The 19,022-nt window shown below is 40.2% G+C and overlaps 1 protein-coding gene across 2 annotated transcripts in view; it reads right to left on the reverse strand.

The window, feature by feature from the left end:
* il16 (interleukin 16) overlaps nucleotides 1-19,022 on the reverse strand; it is a 43,956-nt gene that overhangs the window by 17,903 nt on the left and 7,031 nt on the right. For both annotated transcript variants that reach the window (XM_084351918.1, XM_084351917.1), the window contains exons 4-16: nucleotides 17,524-17,663; nucleotides 15,277-15,394; nucleotides 10,364-10,507; nucleotides 10,099-10,204; nucleotides 8,783-8,931; nucleotides 7,869-7,979; nucleotides 6,726-6,840; nucleotides 5,776-5,849; nucleotides 4,023-4,272; nucleotides 3,217-3,334; nucleotides 2,271-2,403; nucleotides 1,889-1,976; nucleotides 86-312 (exon numbers count right to left, since the gene is read on the reverse strand). In XM_084351918.1, coding sequence (XP_084208044.1) covers nucleotides 86-312; nucleotides 1,889-1,976; nucleotides 2,271-2,403; nucleotides 3,217-3,334; nucleotides 4,023-4,272; nucleotides 5,776-5,849; nucleotides 6,726-6,840; nucleotides 7,869-7,979; nucleotides 8,783-8,931; nucleotides 10,099-10,204; nucleotides 10,364-10,507; nucleotides 15,277-15,394; nucleotides 17,524-17,663 — 1,773 coding nt within the window. The remainder of the gene's footprint in view (nucleotides 1-85; nucleotides 313-1,888; nucleotides 1,977-2,270; nucleotides 2,404-3,216; nucleotides 3,335-4,022; nucleotides 4,273-5,775; nucleotides 5,850-6,725; nucleotides 6,841-7,868; nucleotides 7,980-8,782; nucleotides 8,932-10,098; nucleotides 10,205-10,363; nucleotides 10,508-15,276; nucleotides 15,395-17,523; nucleotides 17,664-19,022) is intronic.

The following is a 19,022-nucleotide window of genomic DNA, read 5'->3' on the forward strand; positions in this document are numbered from 1 at the left end:
TAAGCAAGATATGTGAGAATGCACATGTAGTAGTAGCAGTATAACGTTTTTCACTCTCCATACAACCTGAGGTATGTTTGGTCACCTTGGGTGTGTCTAAGCTGTGGACGCGGGCTGACGGGTTATGGTGTGAGTTGTGGTGGAGGCTGTGGATGGTGAAGCAGTGGTTGTGGTGGTGGCCGTTGGTGTTGTCGCTGCAGGAGCGGGTCATGGTCTTCTGTGCTCGTCGAACCATCAGCTGACTGAAACTCCTCTCCATGCAACGCTCACATCTCTGCCGGCTATGAGAGGAGGACTCAAGCCTACGCAGGCCTGGAACATTTCAAAAAAATAATAATACAATTATACATTATGATCAAAACTAGAGATGCATTTCTGAGAGAAAATATGTGTGATTACTCTTGGAATTGATGCTGATTAGTGTGACTTTATAATCACAAGAACACTCTGATCTTAACGTACTGGCTGAATTAGAGCTGTAAAGGGAGTGAACTTTAAAAGCTTTAAACGCTTCTTCATTGTTTTCACTGTATACTGGTGCTGAGCTATACATATGTAAATACAATGGGACTAAAACATTTTGAAGTATAAATGGAATTTGTGCAGTATACAATCACTGATAAGTAGTACAACTGATGTCTATGGGAGTATTTTTAAAACTTAAAGGGGCACTCCACTGATTTTACACATGAGGTTTACTCTTCATGAGCATTACTACTCAGCCTGTGAAAACAGTTGGACTTTGTCTTTGTCTTGCTGTTGTAGGGAGCTTTCTAAAGCCTGAGAAAATAACCCCAATGATGTCATCAAGCTTGTATTGGATTGGGCTGGCACACAAAAAATGTATAACAGCAAGCCTGTGTTTCAAACTGTGGTTTTGAAAGACATGACAGGGTTGAAATAAGCAATTGAGTTGTATTATGGGTAGTCTACAATCCTGTGGACACAGTTCACTGAAAAACACAGAAGTGTAGTCTTACATTAGTCTTCAAGAAGTTTTTATATCACGTTGACATTCTGTCATTACGCTCCCTCATCCACATCCCTCTGTTTCTCCGTTAGTCTGCATCACATTTTTAATCAGTTGCTGGTTTTTATAATGCCTGGTTAGGTGGTACTGCGGTCCTCTCAGCACCACAAATTAAGCAGTATTTTTCTCCAGGTTGTCATGTTCATATAGCCTTGATTACAATAAGCACAATAAGAATGTACGAGGCAAATGATCAAATATGAACTTTTAGTGGTTCATCCTCAGAACACTGTAGTTTCACCACAGCAGACCCATGTCGTCGCATAACTTAATTATGTAGCTTAGTGTGAGTGGAGTTAGATTCTCTCAGCACAGCAACAGTTTTCTTTAGTAAGTCCTTTTGAAATGTCCTTTGTCCTTTCCTTGACCTCATGATGTTTTCCATTGGGGTTAAGGAAAAGAAGTTAGGAAAGGACTTATGAGGTGACTATTCGACTGCAGCCCTGGCCTTTCCACTCTCCACAGCCCAGAGACACAGCTGCAGCAGCTGAGAAGGTTGGTATGTTTACTGGGTAAACTACAGCTGGCTGTTTGTTTTACAAATCAACCATAGGAAAAAAATGTATAACTATAAAAAAGAATGTTTTGGAGAATCTTCTAAAATATGCAAATGCTTGCAAGTGTAATGCTGTGTTGAATAAAAGACTGCATAAAAATGGCACTTTGACAGTAAATGTAGCACAAACCTTTTTAAATTTACAGTAGAGCAAAAAACAACATGGAAGAATGCTTTAAAGTGTGTAAGAGAATGAATGAAGACAATCCAGGTGAACATGCTCCATGGGAAAAATTGTGACCCAACTATGACCCTGAACAGGACTACAGTGTGTGACTGTGCAAAATGAATACATTTTTCACCATCAATGCTCCACTGGCTCTTATCCTTTCTCAGTTTGCTGTTCTCCACTGCCTGAGCGATAGCATCATTCAGCTGCTGCTCTGATACCTGTGACACACAAACAGTGCAGAAGATGGGAATCAATAAGAGCATAAACCAGGTTTGGCTAACAGACACACACACACACACACACACACACACACACACACACACACACACACACACACACACACACACACACACACACACACACACACACACACACAAAGTTAGAGCCTCCAGTCCAACCTGTTGGAGTTTGGAATGATGAATGGAGCAGAACACAGTTAAAGCCATGAGCCAACATTAACTCTGACTCAGCAGAGGCTTTGCCCTTGTAAATAAGTTGGAGGCGTTGCATACTTTGGGATCCGGGTGTCGGCTGATGATGATGTGGACTGGACCTGGTGCGCATTGGCTCAGGACTGTGTAGACGTCATTCAGCGCCATGTTGTAAACCACAGTGTCGTTAATCTCCATGATCTCATCACCACACCTAAAGAAAGGAAAGAGGAAGTTCAGGAAAAAGTGAAACATAAGTGTGTACAAGAGTATGCACAGTGTTGATCTGAGGATCTGTTCAAGCAAGATTTGTATTTTATTGTAAGGCACAAAAGGACACTAAAGACAAACATAACATTGCTCTCTTGCAAATTCATCTTAACTTTGTTAATGTGTGTTTTGTCTGCTTTTTGTCAAATGAAAAAGATTCCTTCTTCAAGTCTACGTAACCAAAAATGTCTTCCGTTTCAACATGATTTTGCACAGCAATAGTAAGTAGTAGCAGTATGAGTTGCAGCCATACACTAGCTAGCTATGAAACAGTTAACTGTTACTGCAGCTTTTTCTGAGGTGCATTACTCCCACCTACTATAACAAAGCAAGAAAAGAGAGAAACAGGAGTGAGTTAAGAGGCACTGGATTATTTACACAATCTTATCATGTGTCTATTAATGACATAATATCAATATTTCATTTTTTGAATATCAGGGTTATTGTCGATACCGGTTATCAGCGACACCCCTAGTTGAAATAAAAGATCCAAGACTTTTACTGTGCACATAAAGGGTTATTTCTCTCAAATGTCCATTGAAGGAGAACAACAACTGCAGTCAGGTGAAGACCCTGGTGAAGATGAGGAGGACGCAGATGAGCTTCTCTAAGGCGCTCATGACAGTTTGTGCAGAAATTCTTTGGTTGTGCAAACCAAGAACTCTGGTGTAGCTCACCAATATATATACACATTAAAAAAATAATTTTTAGTTCTCTTTCCGACCCTGTTTACACCGCTGTAGTAATTTCTCCTTACCTGAGTCTACCATCCATGTGTGCTACAGATCCAGGAGAAAGAGTGTGGATGTAGATCCCAGGGCATCCGTCACCGGATGGAACACAGCACAGTCCAATACCGAGACCAACACCAGCCTCTGGGAAATTACACATGCATATTAACCTTTATAATGATACTTTTATGATGATATTAATTTAGCATTAAAAACTCAGTAGACCACAGAAGAGCCATAGAAATCAGGTAACAATTGTCTATAAGAGCAGCAACTAACATATGCTTTCATTATTCATTGGTCAATCAAAACAATATGAAAAATATTGTTAAATGATCGTCACAAGTCACCAGAGCCAGAGGTGCTTTGTAAAAGGGAACTCATTCAGTTCTATTAGTCCTGTGGGGTACGACTCTGCATGATGACCTTTGTGAAGATTGTGTTTCTTGGTTCGGAAGCTACATATTTATAACAGGAAGATGTGGGTGTTTACCAGGCAGACCATAATACCACTAAAAGCAACCTAAATATACTTTTAGTTGCCTTATGGGAAATGTCGGATCCAACTTTTGACCATTTTGTAAAATCTTTTAAAAATCTTTTAAAATGTTCTCTTGTGAATTTGAATAAACAGCTTATTTTGCACAAGACAGAAACATAATAAACAACTGAATATTTTATTTACAATCAGAAGAAGCTCTTCCAGTTAGAGAAACTGTGAGTAGAATTGTTTGGCATTTTAAATGTTAAAATAGCAGAAAGACTTCAATGAGTTCAATAATCAATTGTCACAATTAACAACCACAGCTTCCATTCTGTCCCTGGGGCTGACCTTTCTGCAGGATAATCTCAATCATGATGCGGTCTCTGGGTTTAGCCGGCTGACCCGGGATGCTCATTGTGTTGCTGCAGCTGTTGTTCAGGTAGCTGCAGTCGCCTATGTCAGCGCTGACCCTGGCCATGCCTGTGGTGGAGCTGAGGGAGCGCGACCTGCACAGCTGAGCTACCTGCGTCTGGCCACACAGAGCCCCCACCCGCAGGCTGGTCCTCACCACCAGGGTCAGCAGGCCCTTTTTGATTTGCTGCACAAACAAAAACCACAGTTCATATTTAAAGTACAAATGTTTGCTGGCTAAAACTCATTTTGAAGATAAAGTGAAGCTGGATGAACTCTGACACGAGCAAAAATGAGCTCTGGACCCTGAACTCTGTGTTCATCGTGCATGTATTAATGAGGAATGAAAATTTAGTTTGAGATATTTTCATTAACTTAACACGTTTGTGTTGGAATATGGACAATGTCAGCACAAGCTACACTGACTTAACAAAGGCTTTAAAACTAGACTTTAACTCAGAGCCCATAAACAAGATTATGATTATTATATTATATGATTATTATACCCACTGAGCTTAACTTGATTCATTTTCCCTATTCACAAAAATGCGTGTTACTTACTGAACAGGTCACATAATGCCACAAAACCACTAAAGATTAATTTTTCAAGCTACAGTGTACAGTAGTATAGTAATAGATAGAAATAACAATGAAATCAGATATATGATATTGCTACAAAACTGCTGTATGTATTTTTGTTTGTGTGTTTTGTATTTCCTCCAGATGAACTTGTAGGAGATATGTTGGGGAAAAAATGGTGGAAGAAGTATTTAATCCTTTATTTAAGAATAAGTAGGAACACTTCAGGGTAAAAACACTCTCTAACAAGTAAAAGTCTTGCATTTAAAATATTACTTAAAGCTACTACATGGAACTTTGTTATTTTGTTGATTTTGGAGGCCCCTGGGGACAAAAGTGGTTGTGTTTCCACCGTCAAAACCACTAAATATTAGGAAGGAAAATCTCCTCTTGCTTCTTTTCAACTGGTCGGGTGGGGAAATGTAAACACGGCCTCCTCCAGTCTGCACACGGACCCGGTCAGAGGCGTTAAAAAGGACTAAATAGAAGTAGATAATCTTCATGCTGGTGGTCTCGTTTGCTTGTGTAGGTCATTAAAAGGCATTGGTTTTACACTGAGACTGTTTCGTTTCTAGTTAAAAATTCCTTTTAGTAGCTGTAAGTAAAAGTATATAGATAGCCAATGCAAAGGCCAACTGCTTCTGTTGTACTGTTGGGTAATTTAATCAATAGTAATATATCACATTTTAGAAGTGTATCATATCATTTGTATCATCATAGAGGCCCTGCACACACGCAGTCCTAATTAGTGCTGTGCTGGATGGCCATTTCTCTCACACCTCCATTGATGTTGCACCTGTTCGGGCGGGGCAACCTACCCATTTGTCATTCTTAGTGCATAGAGTTTGGTGAAGACATACTTCCATGCACAGCTCCACCAGACTTACACCTAGAGCTCTTATCAGACACCTGTGTAACTACTGGATGTTTTATGTGGATCTTCCCCGGTAGTTAGTTTAGTTAGTTAGTTAGTTAGTTAAGTAAGTTTTAGCCAAGTTGTTTTTTGTTTTTTATATGAATACATGTGGTGTAGTAGGTCGTGGTTGTGCCACCACCTCTTTATTCTGATCACTGAAACACTGCTGTTAGTATCATAATGTAGTGGCCTTACTTTGAACTTGTGCAGCGCTTCATCATGAGTCAGACCATGTAGTGACTCTCCATTCAGCTCCAGGAGCTCATCGCCTACACACACACACACACACACACACACACACACACACACGCAAACAGTAGATCTGAGAGCACTGAGGGCTTTATTCTGTGACATGTCATATGACACGATATGTAAGATGTGGATGAGACTGATCAATTTTAACACACTGACTCTGTAAGACTTCATTAACACATAATCTGAGACGTGAACTATTGTCACCTCTCACTTCGACATGTCAGTTCATGCACATCAGCTGTTACTGCTGTAGGTGCGCACGCTACAACTACGTCCACCTCAACTCAGATTTCAACTGCTTTCATTGCTTACACATGTTCGACTGCTCTAATCATGTGCTTTTTGAATAAGAGTTCACTTCATAGATACAAACATGCAGCCCAAAGTGTTGATAAGATTGATTGATTGATTGATTGATAATATAAGATAAAAAAAAAACAGTGATTCAAAGTTTAAAAACCAATCCTATATTATTACTCCAAATTAAAAGCCAGATTAAAAAGTTTACATTTGAAAAAATATAAAATTATATAATATATAGAGAGTGCAGTGACAGTTAGTCTATGGGCCTAAAAACAATACACTCTCACTTGATTCTTCAGTGCTGACACAGAAACTGACATTTCTTATTGAGGGACAATAATATCCATCAACTATATTCACATATTGGATGATTTTGACTTTCAGCCAGTGAGTCTTGACATGGTTAGCACATTGAATGCAATCGCGAAACAGCTCAACTATCCAGTTTTCCCATTTAAAAATAAAAAAAGTCACATCAGAGAGCCATAGCAAAATTAAATGCCCTAGTCAAAAGACTGCCACTAATCAGATTACTCAAACACTTAAAGTGTGTGCATGAGCTTCATGTGCTGTACGTCGTCTCTCACCCTCCTGCAGCCGTCCATCAGCAGCTGCTGCCCCTCCCGGGAAAATGGTCTTCACATAGATCCCCATTGGTCCATACATGCTGTCCCTCCCTCCCACTATACTGAAGCCCAGACCCTGCAACAGCAGCAGAATGATTAGTAATAACATTAGCAGTGATTAACATCTTTAAACAACAACATACTGTAAGTTAAATCATTACTGCAATCAGAACAGTTGCAGAACAGAATGCAACATACATACAAGAGAAGTAAACTGAGACTAGATTAGCAGTCGAGTGTCACGTTTAGGGGTACAGCAGTTCATGTAAGGATGGAGTTTGTTCAGACTCACATTAAGCAGTGAAGATATTTTAGTTGTGCAGACTGACAGGAAGCAAACTGCACTTGCTCATCAAGACCTTAAGATCAGTTGCTATAAAAAGCTAGTGAGTACATTTTGAGTCGTGTACATTTTGTGACAATGAGTATTATGAGCATATATGTGTCATAAAACCGAGCCATAATTACAACTAAAGTATTTTGCTGAAAGTGATGAAGTGGGAAATATTATGAGCCAATAACTAAATAATGTGAAGTGTCTTGTGTCTGCAGATAACAATCTCAACAGCAAAATAGTAGAAGTAGAAGGGAAACACCAGTGTGTGAAGTGCAAAAACAGTTAGACTGCGTGTGGTGGTGTTGGTGGTGGTGATGTAGTGGCGTTGTGGTATTGGTGGTGGTGTAGGTGGTGGTGTTGTAGTGGTGTTGTGGTGTTGTGGTGGTGTTGTAGTGGTGTTGTGGTGTTGGTGGTGGTGTTGTGGTGGTGTAGGTGGTGTTGGTGGTGGTGTTGTGGTGGTGTAGGTGGTGTAGGTGGTGGTGTTGTGGTGGTGTAGGTGGTGGTATTGTAGTGTGTAGGTGGTGTTGTGGTGGTGTAGGTGGTGGTGTTGTAGTGGTGTTGTGGTGGTGTTGTAGTGGTGTTGTGGTGTTGGTGGTGGTGTTGTGGTGGTGTAGGTGGTGGTGTTGTAGTGGTGTAGGTGGTGTTGTGGTGTTGGTGGTGGTGTTGTGGTGGTGTAGGTGGTGGTGTTGTAGTGGTGTTGTGGTGGTGTTGGTGGTGGTGTTGTGGTGGTGTAGGTGGTGTTGTGGTGGTGTTGTGGTGGTTCCTACCTTGCCGTGGCCTTTCATCAGCACAATATTACAGATTATGAAGGCCTGCACGTTGCTGCAGGAGTGTACAAGCTGGGCAGAGCTGAGAGAGCGGGAGGGACGGGGCACAGGCTGGAGAGGGACAGCATGGAATACACACACACGCACACACACACACACACACACACACACACACACACACACACACACACACACACACACACACACACACAATGTAGTGAATTATGTCACGATTGAATTCTTCCCTTCACTACCAGTAACTAAGTACATTGTTGCTGACATTGATCAAATCAATCATGATTTGATCATGGTAGTTTTAAGGAAGTTAGGAAGTTTTAAGTTTACTTGTTAAAACATCTTTTACACTCTCACACAGCCTTTGTCCTCTACTGCTGGCTAGTCCTGTGTTTATCTTGTCAGGAAGCTGGATTCACGAGATCACATGAGCTCACAAATCCATCTTGCCATGCTTCAAAAATGTGCTTGTGGCCAATCACACAGTGGTTCAACCATTCATCATCCTATTAGGAATACACAGCTAGAGATAGCAGCTACAGGTGTGTTTTGGCAGCTACTGGTGTGTTTTGGCAGCTACAGGTGTGTTTTGGCAGCTACAGGTGTGTGTGTTTTGGCAGCTACTGGTGTGTGTTTTGGCAGCTACTGGTGTGTGTTTTGGCAGCTACTGGTGTGTTGTGGCAGCTACTGGTATGTTTTGGCAGCTACAGGTGTGTGTTTTGGCAGCTACTGGTGTGTTTTGGCAGCCACTGGTGTGTTTTGGCAGCTACAGGTGTCTGTTTTGTGTGTGTGCTCTATTGAATCAGGGCCCTGCGCATGCAATTTAACTGTACTCTGGTCATTGTGATGGTGTGATCCTTGATGTATATTCTGTTTAGAATGTCAGATAAATGACATACCTGTGTGGTGGTGTGAGGAAACTCCAGCTGCTGGGACAGAGACTTCCTGTTTCCATATAAACCACCATTCCCATGAGGATGACTTGTGTACAGCTCTGGGGTCTTCATGATGATGCTGTCCAGATCCCCAATCCAATAAGGATGAACACCTGGTTATACAAACACACACACAGTATCATCAGAAAATCAACAATAATAATGAATAATGAGGTAAAAATACACCTAGAACCTACATTCAAGCCATTGGTGAGATGGTTTAAATTAGAGCTATTCAACAGGCCGCGCATGAGCCAAATGCAGCCTTTCAACAACCTCCTTTTGGCCCGTCATTATTTTTGTTAGTTGGGTATTGAGCCCATTCTTTATTCATAAAAATACTCTTATCTAATTAAAAAGGTACATTGTTTTTTAATGTACTTTTATATATATAATGTTTCTTTTTCAATTGTGAAAACTTATTGCCAAAAAAATAATTTCCTAGTTTTACAGGTCAGACACAGGGAATGTAAAAGTCCTCTCTGTACAGGTACTTCACTTTCAATCAAATCTTCTAAAATAGTAGTTAAATAGGCCAACATCTCTGTTTCTCTGTCACAGAGTGGATCCAGCTACACTACATGACACAATGTAATACTGCAGCTATGAACTGTATTACTTAAAATGTTCAGTTCATGTTGAGACGACTGCTACTAGTTACCGATTCACTCAGGTTTGTGGTACATTTTATTTCATCGTACTCAAAGGAGTTTCATTTGATTTAATGTTATTAATATATCTAATTTTTAATAATAACATTAGTTTGGTCCAACAGCTTGGCACAGGTTCAAAAGTTTCAGCATATTGTCAATGGATCCTCTATAATCACAGGCTCTCCCATCCCTCATAATCAAAAGTGCAAGTGAAATGATATCTGAGCCATCCCTCACTGCTCACTACAATCTGTTCACGTGCATCTCACACCAGTGGGGGTGTAAGCGCAGCACTTCTCACAATTAGGACCACATTTCCCATAAGCGGCGTGGCTTCCCAGTGCTAAAAGGATATTACACCCTGGCTTCACACCTCCCTGAAGACAATAAACATATTAGAAACAATCACCCCCCCTCTCCTTGCAACATGTGTCATTACCACACACTCTAAAAGCTTTAGCTAGACACAGCAGCAGCCTCCTGCTGTTTGCGCAGCTCTCTGCTCAAATCTCACTCGTGTACTGTACATGCTAGATGAAACGCAGTAGATTTAACGGTTCTCACTCCTTTTGGTGGATGACAGATGACTGACTCAATTGAACTGAGTGAAAACTGTATGATACACACTGGTTGAATTGGAGCGTGTCCTGTTGCTGGCCATCTGTCCTGGCGCGCTCTGCTCTGTCTTCTCCGTCTCCCAGCATCTCTCCTCGTTCACCTCTGGGATGGGTAACTACATTCACGCACATATGGACACACATTTATGTAAAGGGAACAGGGATTCCCTCGAAAAGGAAAAGTCACAGTGACATAAGAAAAAAAAATAAAGGATGAAATAATAACAAATATTACAGTGGTTCAGGGTACAGTTTTGGCAGAAAGATTAGTTTACCTTGAGGTGGTTGTTGTTGGCCATTAGTTCCTCCTCAGTGTATCCAGGCAATGACAGATGATCAGATGGGGAGACGACAGCTGGATGCTGTGGGCCTGTTGTCAGACTATGTGAATGGAGAGTGTCTTCACATGTGGAGACGTCCTGAGGTAACAACACACCAGCAAGGAGAAACATTCAACTGCAGTCCAACATGAGGCACACCAATGGCAGAATATACATTTATAGTTCACTTCTGATCTACCTAGTGAAGCCTTTTTTTCTCTGGTGATCCATTTTCTAAGTCTGATCTAAATTGTTTTCTCTCCTGTGTTATTGACTTGGAAACTGGTGGAAAAAGACATTCTGCTAGGATGATCTCTCTAAGTTCCTTTATTTGTGAAACCGAGTGATTTTTTTTTTTTTTTTCTTAAAAAGTGTTTATTTTTGTAATAGTCATTGTGCCGGCAAGAGGCTGCAGTGCACCTCTACCTCATGTTCCCAATAGGACCAAAAGCATTCATGTTTTCTGTCAGGGGAGCTTTAATTTCTCTGTGCACACTGAACACAAGATATATCTATTGTATGTTAGCAGGTTATATTAAATTACTTTTGAATTTTAATTAAAAGATGAGTGACACAAACTTTCCTCAGATCATGTGTATAATGACTGAAAGGATAACGCTACATAGCTCAACAGTTGTACCCCCTGCTGGAGCCCCCTGGTAACTACCACTGTTGGTGTTACAATGGCAATGTGAACATAAAACAGCAGAAAACACAAAGGTACTGTACTCTAGCTGCTGCAACTGACAGTCACCATTATAATCATTGTGTGCAGAGAGTAATTAAAACTCCCCTGGAAAAAAACTTGGAAACATGAGCCTGCTAAGCTTTTCTCACTCATTCTCACACATGAAATAAAAATTCTCTTGAGAAAAACAAAACAAAATTAATGCGGGCTGTTTTTTAAGAATTATTCTATATAGTCGACTCAAAGCATCCCACAGTGCACCATAAAAAGTAGTGTACAACTGATGGGGACTAGCCCAGCATTATATACCATCCTGCATTGAGCTGGACAGAAAAAAGAATGACTGAACGATGTTCAAAAGTATTTTTTCATTTGACTGATGAGCTCACTATATAGTCCTCTGTGTAGAGCTCCCTATGCAATGAGTAGGGACCAGTGAGTGAGTGTGTGAGTTCGAACACATGAATTATTTTTTTTTCCCTCCTGAATTTTTTTCCCCACTCGGTTTCACACATTATAAAACATTTCTTATTGCTTAATAAAGGTTTTTTAGTTTTTTTCCCCTCCAGTTCTCAAGTCATAAACACAGGACTGTACTAATTCAGTACAAAGCAATAATCACACTTATCTTTCTGGATCTGACTCCTGCCTATCAGGACACTTCACTGCACTGAGCAGTTAGTAGGCAAGACAAGGCGAGTGCTATACATAATGCATTAAAAACATTGTAGTACTATATTCTGTATGTTTATTTGTGTAGGGACAAGTACTGTACACAGCATAAAGTGATACCATACACCTCAGCATTTATAGCCTAGGTATAAGGGGTGTAAAAACCAACCGATATGAATTGGAAATCATTTCTGAAGTTAAAGACACCGATACGCAGACCTATGGATCGATGTAAATGTACTATGAACCGCTCAGTGGGCCGATTTTATGAATTGGTTGAGTGAAGCTGTTATGCTGCTACTTCCTCACAGCGTCTTCAGACTCACGTAAAAGTTCAAAGGTCAGTGTGAGGCTCTCATGAAATGCTTCACAGTAATGTTAGCGTAGCTAAACAAACTGCATCATGTCCAACAACGCTGGCAAAATTTACAATGCACCGTCAAATCTAAAATCAAAAGTCAAGGATGCTAGTAAAGTAAGCACTGGCAAGAACATGCGAGACAAAAACACAGAGATTAAACACTTTTTCAAGCAACAACTCGGCGAGGTCTAGGGTAATCACAGCATCTTTAGCCCGTTTTATTGCTGAGGACTTACGGCTTGTCTGCTTTTGAACGTGTTGCTATCATTAGCTGTATTCTGTGACTGCTGGTAGTTCTGCAGATTGTTACTGTCATTGTCTACTGACATTATGTACTGAATTAAACCATACTGCACAGGGTTTACTGTCTACTGACAGTTGCACAGTGCACACTGTTGAGTTAATCCAACTGTTGAGTTTGTTATCAGTAGTAAACATTTGTTAATCATAGGTGTGATTTTATACACTGATTATTAGGAAGCAGAGGAGACAGACAGTCACGGACATCCAGTTCAGAGAGGTCCAATGCAGACAGATCAGCTCAGACAGACCCTGCTCATAAAGATCCAGACAACAGGACAGTTGTTCCTCAGATCAGGATGAGACAACAGGTGTGTTTTTATACACTGAGGTATAAGCAGGTTAAGATAAAGGATCCCCTGGTCTTTTATGAAATGTCTATTTGAAGGTAAGCAATGCTCTTTTATAGAACTGGCTTATTCTAATTTATAATAGAAAATGAATGTCTACATGAAGCAAAGAATTGTCTGAGATTGTATCGTGAATCGTGAGATTGTATACTGAAACTGGATCGTATCGAATCGTTCCGTAATAAAAAGAGTCGTCCCTGAATCATATCGTAGCCCATGTATCTAGATACAAATCAAATGGTCTTATAAGGGAGAGGTGCACACCCCTACTAGGTATGGTTAGGTCTGTTATCAGACAGTAGAGTATAACAAAGTATCGCATAACATAGTGTATTATGATATAGTACAATACAGAGTATTGTATATCACTGCCCACAGAGCTAGGTAGTCTCAACCCATTCAACTCAATGTCACCGTCATAAACTCTGTAGTATAGTCGACTGTAAGAGCCAGTCACACAACCCACAAACATTGAGACCATGCTGAGGTGCCGTGGGAGCAGGAACTCAACTCAGTGTGTGACTACAGCTCTAACATTCTTTCACTTCAGATTGATGGGGAGATATTATTGAAGGTAGTTAAAATGAGACATATTACTAGTTATGTAGGCTGTAAGATGTGTGTTACACAGACAGAGGCTCCATAGAATGGTCGTTACTCAGGATCTTTGAACAACTGTATACAAAACGTAATCTACACGGGTAAGAGTGCAATCTACTGGCTGTTAATTGTCAAAAAGTGCATAGGATCATGGGAGTTGTTGTTTTTCACTGTTAAGCAACCACTATTGCTGATGAAAATCAAACTGCGTGACTCAGGCAGAAATGTTCACTGACGAGATGATGATGGCGACCAATGAAATGCACCGTTACCTCGAGTAAAATTAGTTTGAACATTGTTGGAAACATTTTGGATAATGACTCAACAGAATAAATATAAAGGTCTGGTCATATTCAGACGTTTTAATGCAGAAATGTTACATATTACACCTTAAATTGACTTCAGATTTGTAATATATCGCTCCTTTTCCTCTAACAAGAGTATTTGGGGTTTCTCTTTGTGTGGGCATTTGTCTTTTGCATGTACTTTATGCCTTTCTGATGATGAATGATTGACAGATGAGACAGATGATGGGTGGCAGTGATGACAACTAGTACACAAACCTCTAAAAATGACAGCACCGGTCCAGAATGCTTCCCATTCCCTATTGTTGCCTGTTTAATGGCTGCTGGCTGAGGCAATTTAGTCTTTGAAACCACAGGAAAGGGGCGTTTTCTTGCTGAAGGGAGCATTTATAAAAAAAAAAAAAAACGAGACTCAAACAGAGACAGTGTTGAAAACAGAATCAGCTGAGCCCAGACGTCACATGTTAGACATTCTTTCCTACTGCTCTTTTTCTCCATCTTTGCTTTTTTCTGCTGTTCAGGTTTCCACAGCCTCTTAAAAGTGACTCAAATAGACTTGGCTCGATGACAGGGTGTTACACTGCCCAGCAGGAAAGCGGCCGCAGCAACAAAAATACCAATACCTGAAAAAACCCTCCAACTCTGCCTCTGTGGCTGCTAAGGAGCAATGAAAACACACCACGCTGGGCTCAGTATGAACTCCTCTGCTCAGACTGACACATTATTACATCCAGCATGTGCTGCTCATTCCTGTTGATGCAGTTCCTTGTGTAAAGGTAAGAGTCTCTGTATATAGGAACTAAAATCCGTTTTCTTACAATAACACTTGACATTTTTAAGATTTTACCTGGAACTGGATGTACAATTACATAACACTTCCCTGAATTTCCATGACCAGCTGATGAGATTCCCAAAGCGTGCTCTGTTCCTGCTTTGTCAATGATGTCAGAATGTATCAAATTCCTGAGACAGTCCCTGTCTGGAATATCCTTCTTCTCCATGTTTTTTCAGAAATTCCACCAGCATTTTGAAGTCTACAGATTATATACAATTAATGAATTTTCTTCTCACATTACTCTTTTGTGTTTACCAAACTCAAATTCTCTAAATTCCTTTATGTGTCTTACATTTCTGACTTGATTACAAAGAGCCTTGTGTGTCGGTGTTCGTGGGAAGACCTGGAATGTGATTGCAGCACGACAAACACGCCATGCCCACACAGAAACAGAGGGAAGAGGGGACTGTTTTAGCCATGCAGGGCATGCATCTGCTAGATAAGGACTTTATTTTTAACTGTTTTTTTTGGTCAGCCTCTCTTAATCACTTACAAAGTCCTGCGTGGCAAAGCCCCAACATAAAGACGTTATTGATCTTATAAAGCCTTACTTTTTATAATTTGTTATTCATAATACAATATATTGATAAGAACAGAGCAAACAATAGGTATCGAACATCATGTGCCCTAAAATTTCAGTAAAGTTAAGTGCAGGATGTGAGGTTGTAGAGGTTGCAATAAGACACATTAATGCATGCGTTATGAAAAGCAGAACCATGTCACACACGAGTCAACTTCACGTGTCCGCTTCTGTTACCTCACTATAGGCTTTAATGTGAATGCTTCTCGTTTCCTCCCCCGCCATCCGAGCACCGCCGTTTAGAATCTGTCCGTTAAAGGGTGCCAGCTTGTCTGGGCTCAGGAAGCTGCAGCCTCTGAAGAAAAACACACAGAGACAGCTGAGAAACCACAACCTGCATGACTCATTCAAAAAGACATTATATTAGTAGAGTTAGACTGAAATGCCAGAAGTCACTTAGTGTTTCACACTAAGTATTAGCATATTATTGAAGGCTATTTAGCTGATGAAAGGTTCCTGCAGAATTTTGGACCTGTAATTCTGATATAGAGCAGCATTTTTACAAAGTGGGTTCATTTACAGTCCAACATAAATTCCTGCCACCAGTTCCAGGTTATTCCACTGACTGTAAAGAAATGAAGCAATGCACCATCATTGCAGGCTACCCAATCTCAAAACTGCTTGGAATTGACTCGAGTGGTCTTGACTTCCAATGAGTATCAGCCAGCTGTGAAATCAGACAAACACAATCTGAACCTCAACCTCTGTCTGATTACCAAAAAACGATGAATGATCTGGTGCCACTTGCTGTCATGCTTTTTACCATGGCCACTGACCAGCATACTGTAAATCATTTTGTTCGCATTTGGGATCCATACATATTCGTAACTTAAGTTAATTAAATGTTATTATAATTGAATATAATATATATAATATACCCTGCAGCCAATCAGAGTCTCCATGACAGGGTAAAAAAAATCACAAACTGCTGTGTGTTAAAGTTAAATGTGTCATCACAAGAGAATCGGTGTACCAGATTATACATGCTGCAGAAATGTTTCATCTCAATACGCAGCTGTGACACCAATAACACCACTTAATTATCAGTCTAATTAATAAACAAGCATTCTGTGGCCATGCTGAAATTCTCTTTCTATTGCCACACAATCTCACATCTGCCGGCCTGGCTCTTCTCGGTTTGACTCAGCGGAGCAGGGATTTGCATTTCCACTACAACTGCTTGAAGGTGTGTCTTAAACAAATGACTTCTTGTTCTGATCCCCACAGTATTATCAAAGAATCACCACTAACAAAGTGGCTCCGCTAATTCAGTTACAAACACGTTTCATTTACTATGACTTCTTCACAATAAAAGCCCCCCTGTCATTTAAAAGCTTTTATTATGAAGCAGCATGACAGGAAACGTTGTGTTTTCACCAGCAGTAACTAAACATGACTGCTGAAACAGCTGAAAGCGAACACATATGCAATCACAGGCATTCAGCACATTTACACATGGATTTTCACCACTTAATTCTCAGGATGAAGTTACTGTGCTGAGTCATCAGTGTAGCTTTGTAGCAGCTTTCAGAGCTCTCAGTGGAGAGTGTCATTGTCAGTTTAGTTACAATATACCTGCTAAGGTAAGGTTTTGCAAAGATATTAACTGAATGAAAGAGAACCAGCAACAGACTGGATTTTGGATTCTTATCCATGAATGAACTGAAGACTTAAATGTTGCATTCAGCTTTCTCTGAGATAAGCACTTGCTCGGCGATGTAGGAGATACACTGACCAGCCACAACATCTAAACCACTAACAAGTGAAGTGAATAACATTAATCATCCCATAACAACGCATTGTTCTGCAGGGAAATCCTGGTAGGAGTTCTGGTATTCATGTGGAAGCCACTTGACAAGCACCGCCCACCCGAACACTGTTGCATACCAAGAGCACCCCCTCATTGCAGTGGCACTTTCTGATGGCGATGCCCCAACACCTGAATTTTGTGAAACTCAGCAAAAGAAAGTCGTCCAGCAAAAACACTTTGTCTGGATTTTGTCTGGTCACTCAAACACATGCCCGTGCATGTTGCCGGTAGATTACTCTTACTGTTTTCACAAACATCACAATGATAGTTAAAACAACTGTTGACAGCTTTACATATTTGTGAATGTATGAATGATAATTCTTTGTGCGATGTACTGCTGTCTGATAACCATCAGACTAACCCAACAATATTTTGTAGGACGTGGATCATCTTCCATCGTCTCACTTGTACATGATGCAACACACCTTCACCAGCACTGTACAGATTACAGTTCTGAGTGCATTTACTGTACAGCTGTATTAACACAACAGTGACACAGATTACATGTCAATGTAATCGTGGCAATGAACTGTGTATCTTAGTGATGATTAAGTGTATTTTATGTGCAGCTTTCACCTTTCTTCAAGCACTTAGAGCTGGTACTGTTTTATTACCTGTGTACGTTCCTTCCATTCCTTCCTGGCTCCACATTAGTGTCTTTGTCCTGTGTCTGGACGCTGTTATCAGCCTTTTGTGGTCCACACACCTCCTCGGCGGGCCCTGTGGCTACACACATCCTCCAGATACTGCTCTCCTATAACGACACACACACACACACACACAGTGAACAAGCATAAGAGAACCTCTATACTTGGAGGTAGAAAGCCAGCTTTATGAGCATATCAACCATCTGGCTGAATGAGGTGACAGGCGAGGAAAAAGAAAACAGCAGTAAGGTTTTATAGGTGAATGAACTGGGCAACAGTGTTTGGAGGTCATGTCATTTATGTTTCAGTGGGGACAGTATGTGAGCAGAATGTTAAATGTAATAATACAGACAGAATGGTTGTGCTCTTTATCTCTGTACTGAGGTATCTCTTGTATGCCAGTTACTTTAAACACAAAATCCAATGACTGATGAGCAGAATAGTACTTTGAATGGGTTCTTGTTATTACGTTGGTTATGACAACTTTATTCACACAGACTTCACTCCTGAACCTGTGTTTGACTCTAAAGGGTTTAGACTCAACAAGAAACACCAAAAGGATATGGTTACGGTATTGTTTCTGTCTGGTAGGTAATTAAGAGTGATTGATGTTCAACCTGACATGAATTACTCCCAGAGGAAAATCACTGCTCCATTAAATTACTGTTGAGCTCAGCCTGGGCCAGGGTTGTTTAGCAGCACAGGCTCGAGTCCATGAAGTAAGACAGCAACCAGCTGAGAGTCTTCACTATGACTGGCATGCAATCTCTTTTGGTTAAATTCATAAAGCTTTTTTTCAGTAACTCCTGTGTCAGAACTCTTGATGTGTTCTTGGACATTTTTTAACCAATAACAGGGGATGGCAATGTTGGTCGGTGCATCACTTTGGTCCAGACTGAAATATCTCAAAAACTATTGAATGTATTGTAATAACAGTTGGTTCAGTATCATGCATTTTTCATTTCTGACCATCATCAGGTCATTTAAAAATTGGTTCATTTTACAAAAACATTGTGACCACGTTCCTGTAAAACATTCCCATCAGCCTCAGCTCTGCTTTGTATTTTGTGCTAATTAGCAAATGTTAGCATGCTAACATGCTTAGATAAAATAGTGAGCATGGTAAAAAATACCTAAAAATGTCAGCATGTCAAAGAGATTATAATCTAACTGTACACTTATTAACTGTATTAAGTAGGAGGCAGTCGCTTCATTTCTATTTATTATAGTTTCTAGTTGTAGTTAGAGCAATCGAACCACAACACAAAGTACAAAACCCACAACTGCTTAAGAGGACAACATGTAGACAAATATTTAAATGCATCATTTCGATTTCTTCTCCAATAAAGTCTATTACTGTTGAATGAATAATGAATAAATAAATGCAGATAACACAATGTTATTCTACAATCATGTCTAATCTGGAAATGACTAACATTACCAACAAAGAAGTTAATCAGAGAAAT

Source organism: Pagrus pagrus (assembly GCF_965226575.1).
Source record: "Pagrus pagrus genome assembly, chromosome: 1".
Lineage (NCBI taxonomy): Eukaryota > Metazoa > Chordata > Actinopteri > Spariformes > Sparidae > Pagrus > Pagrus pagrus.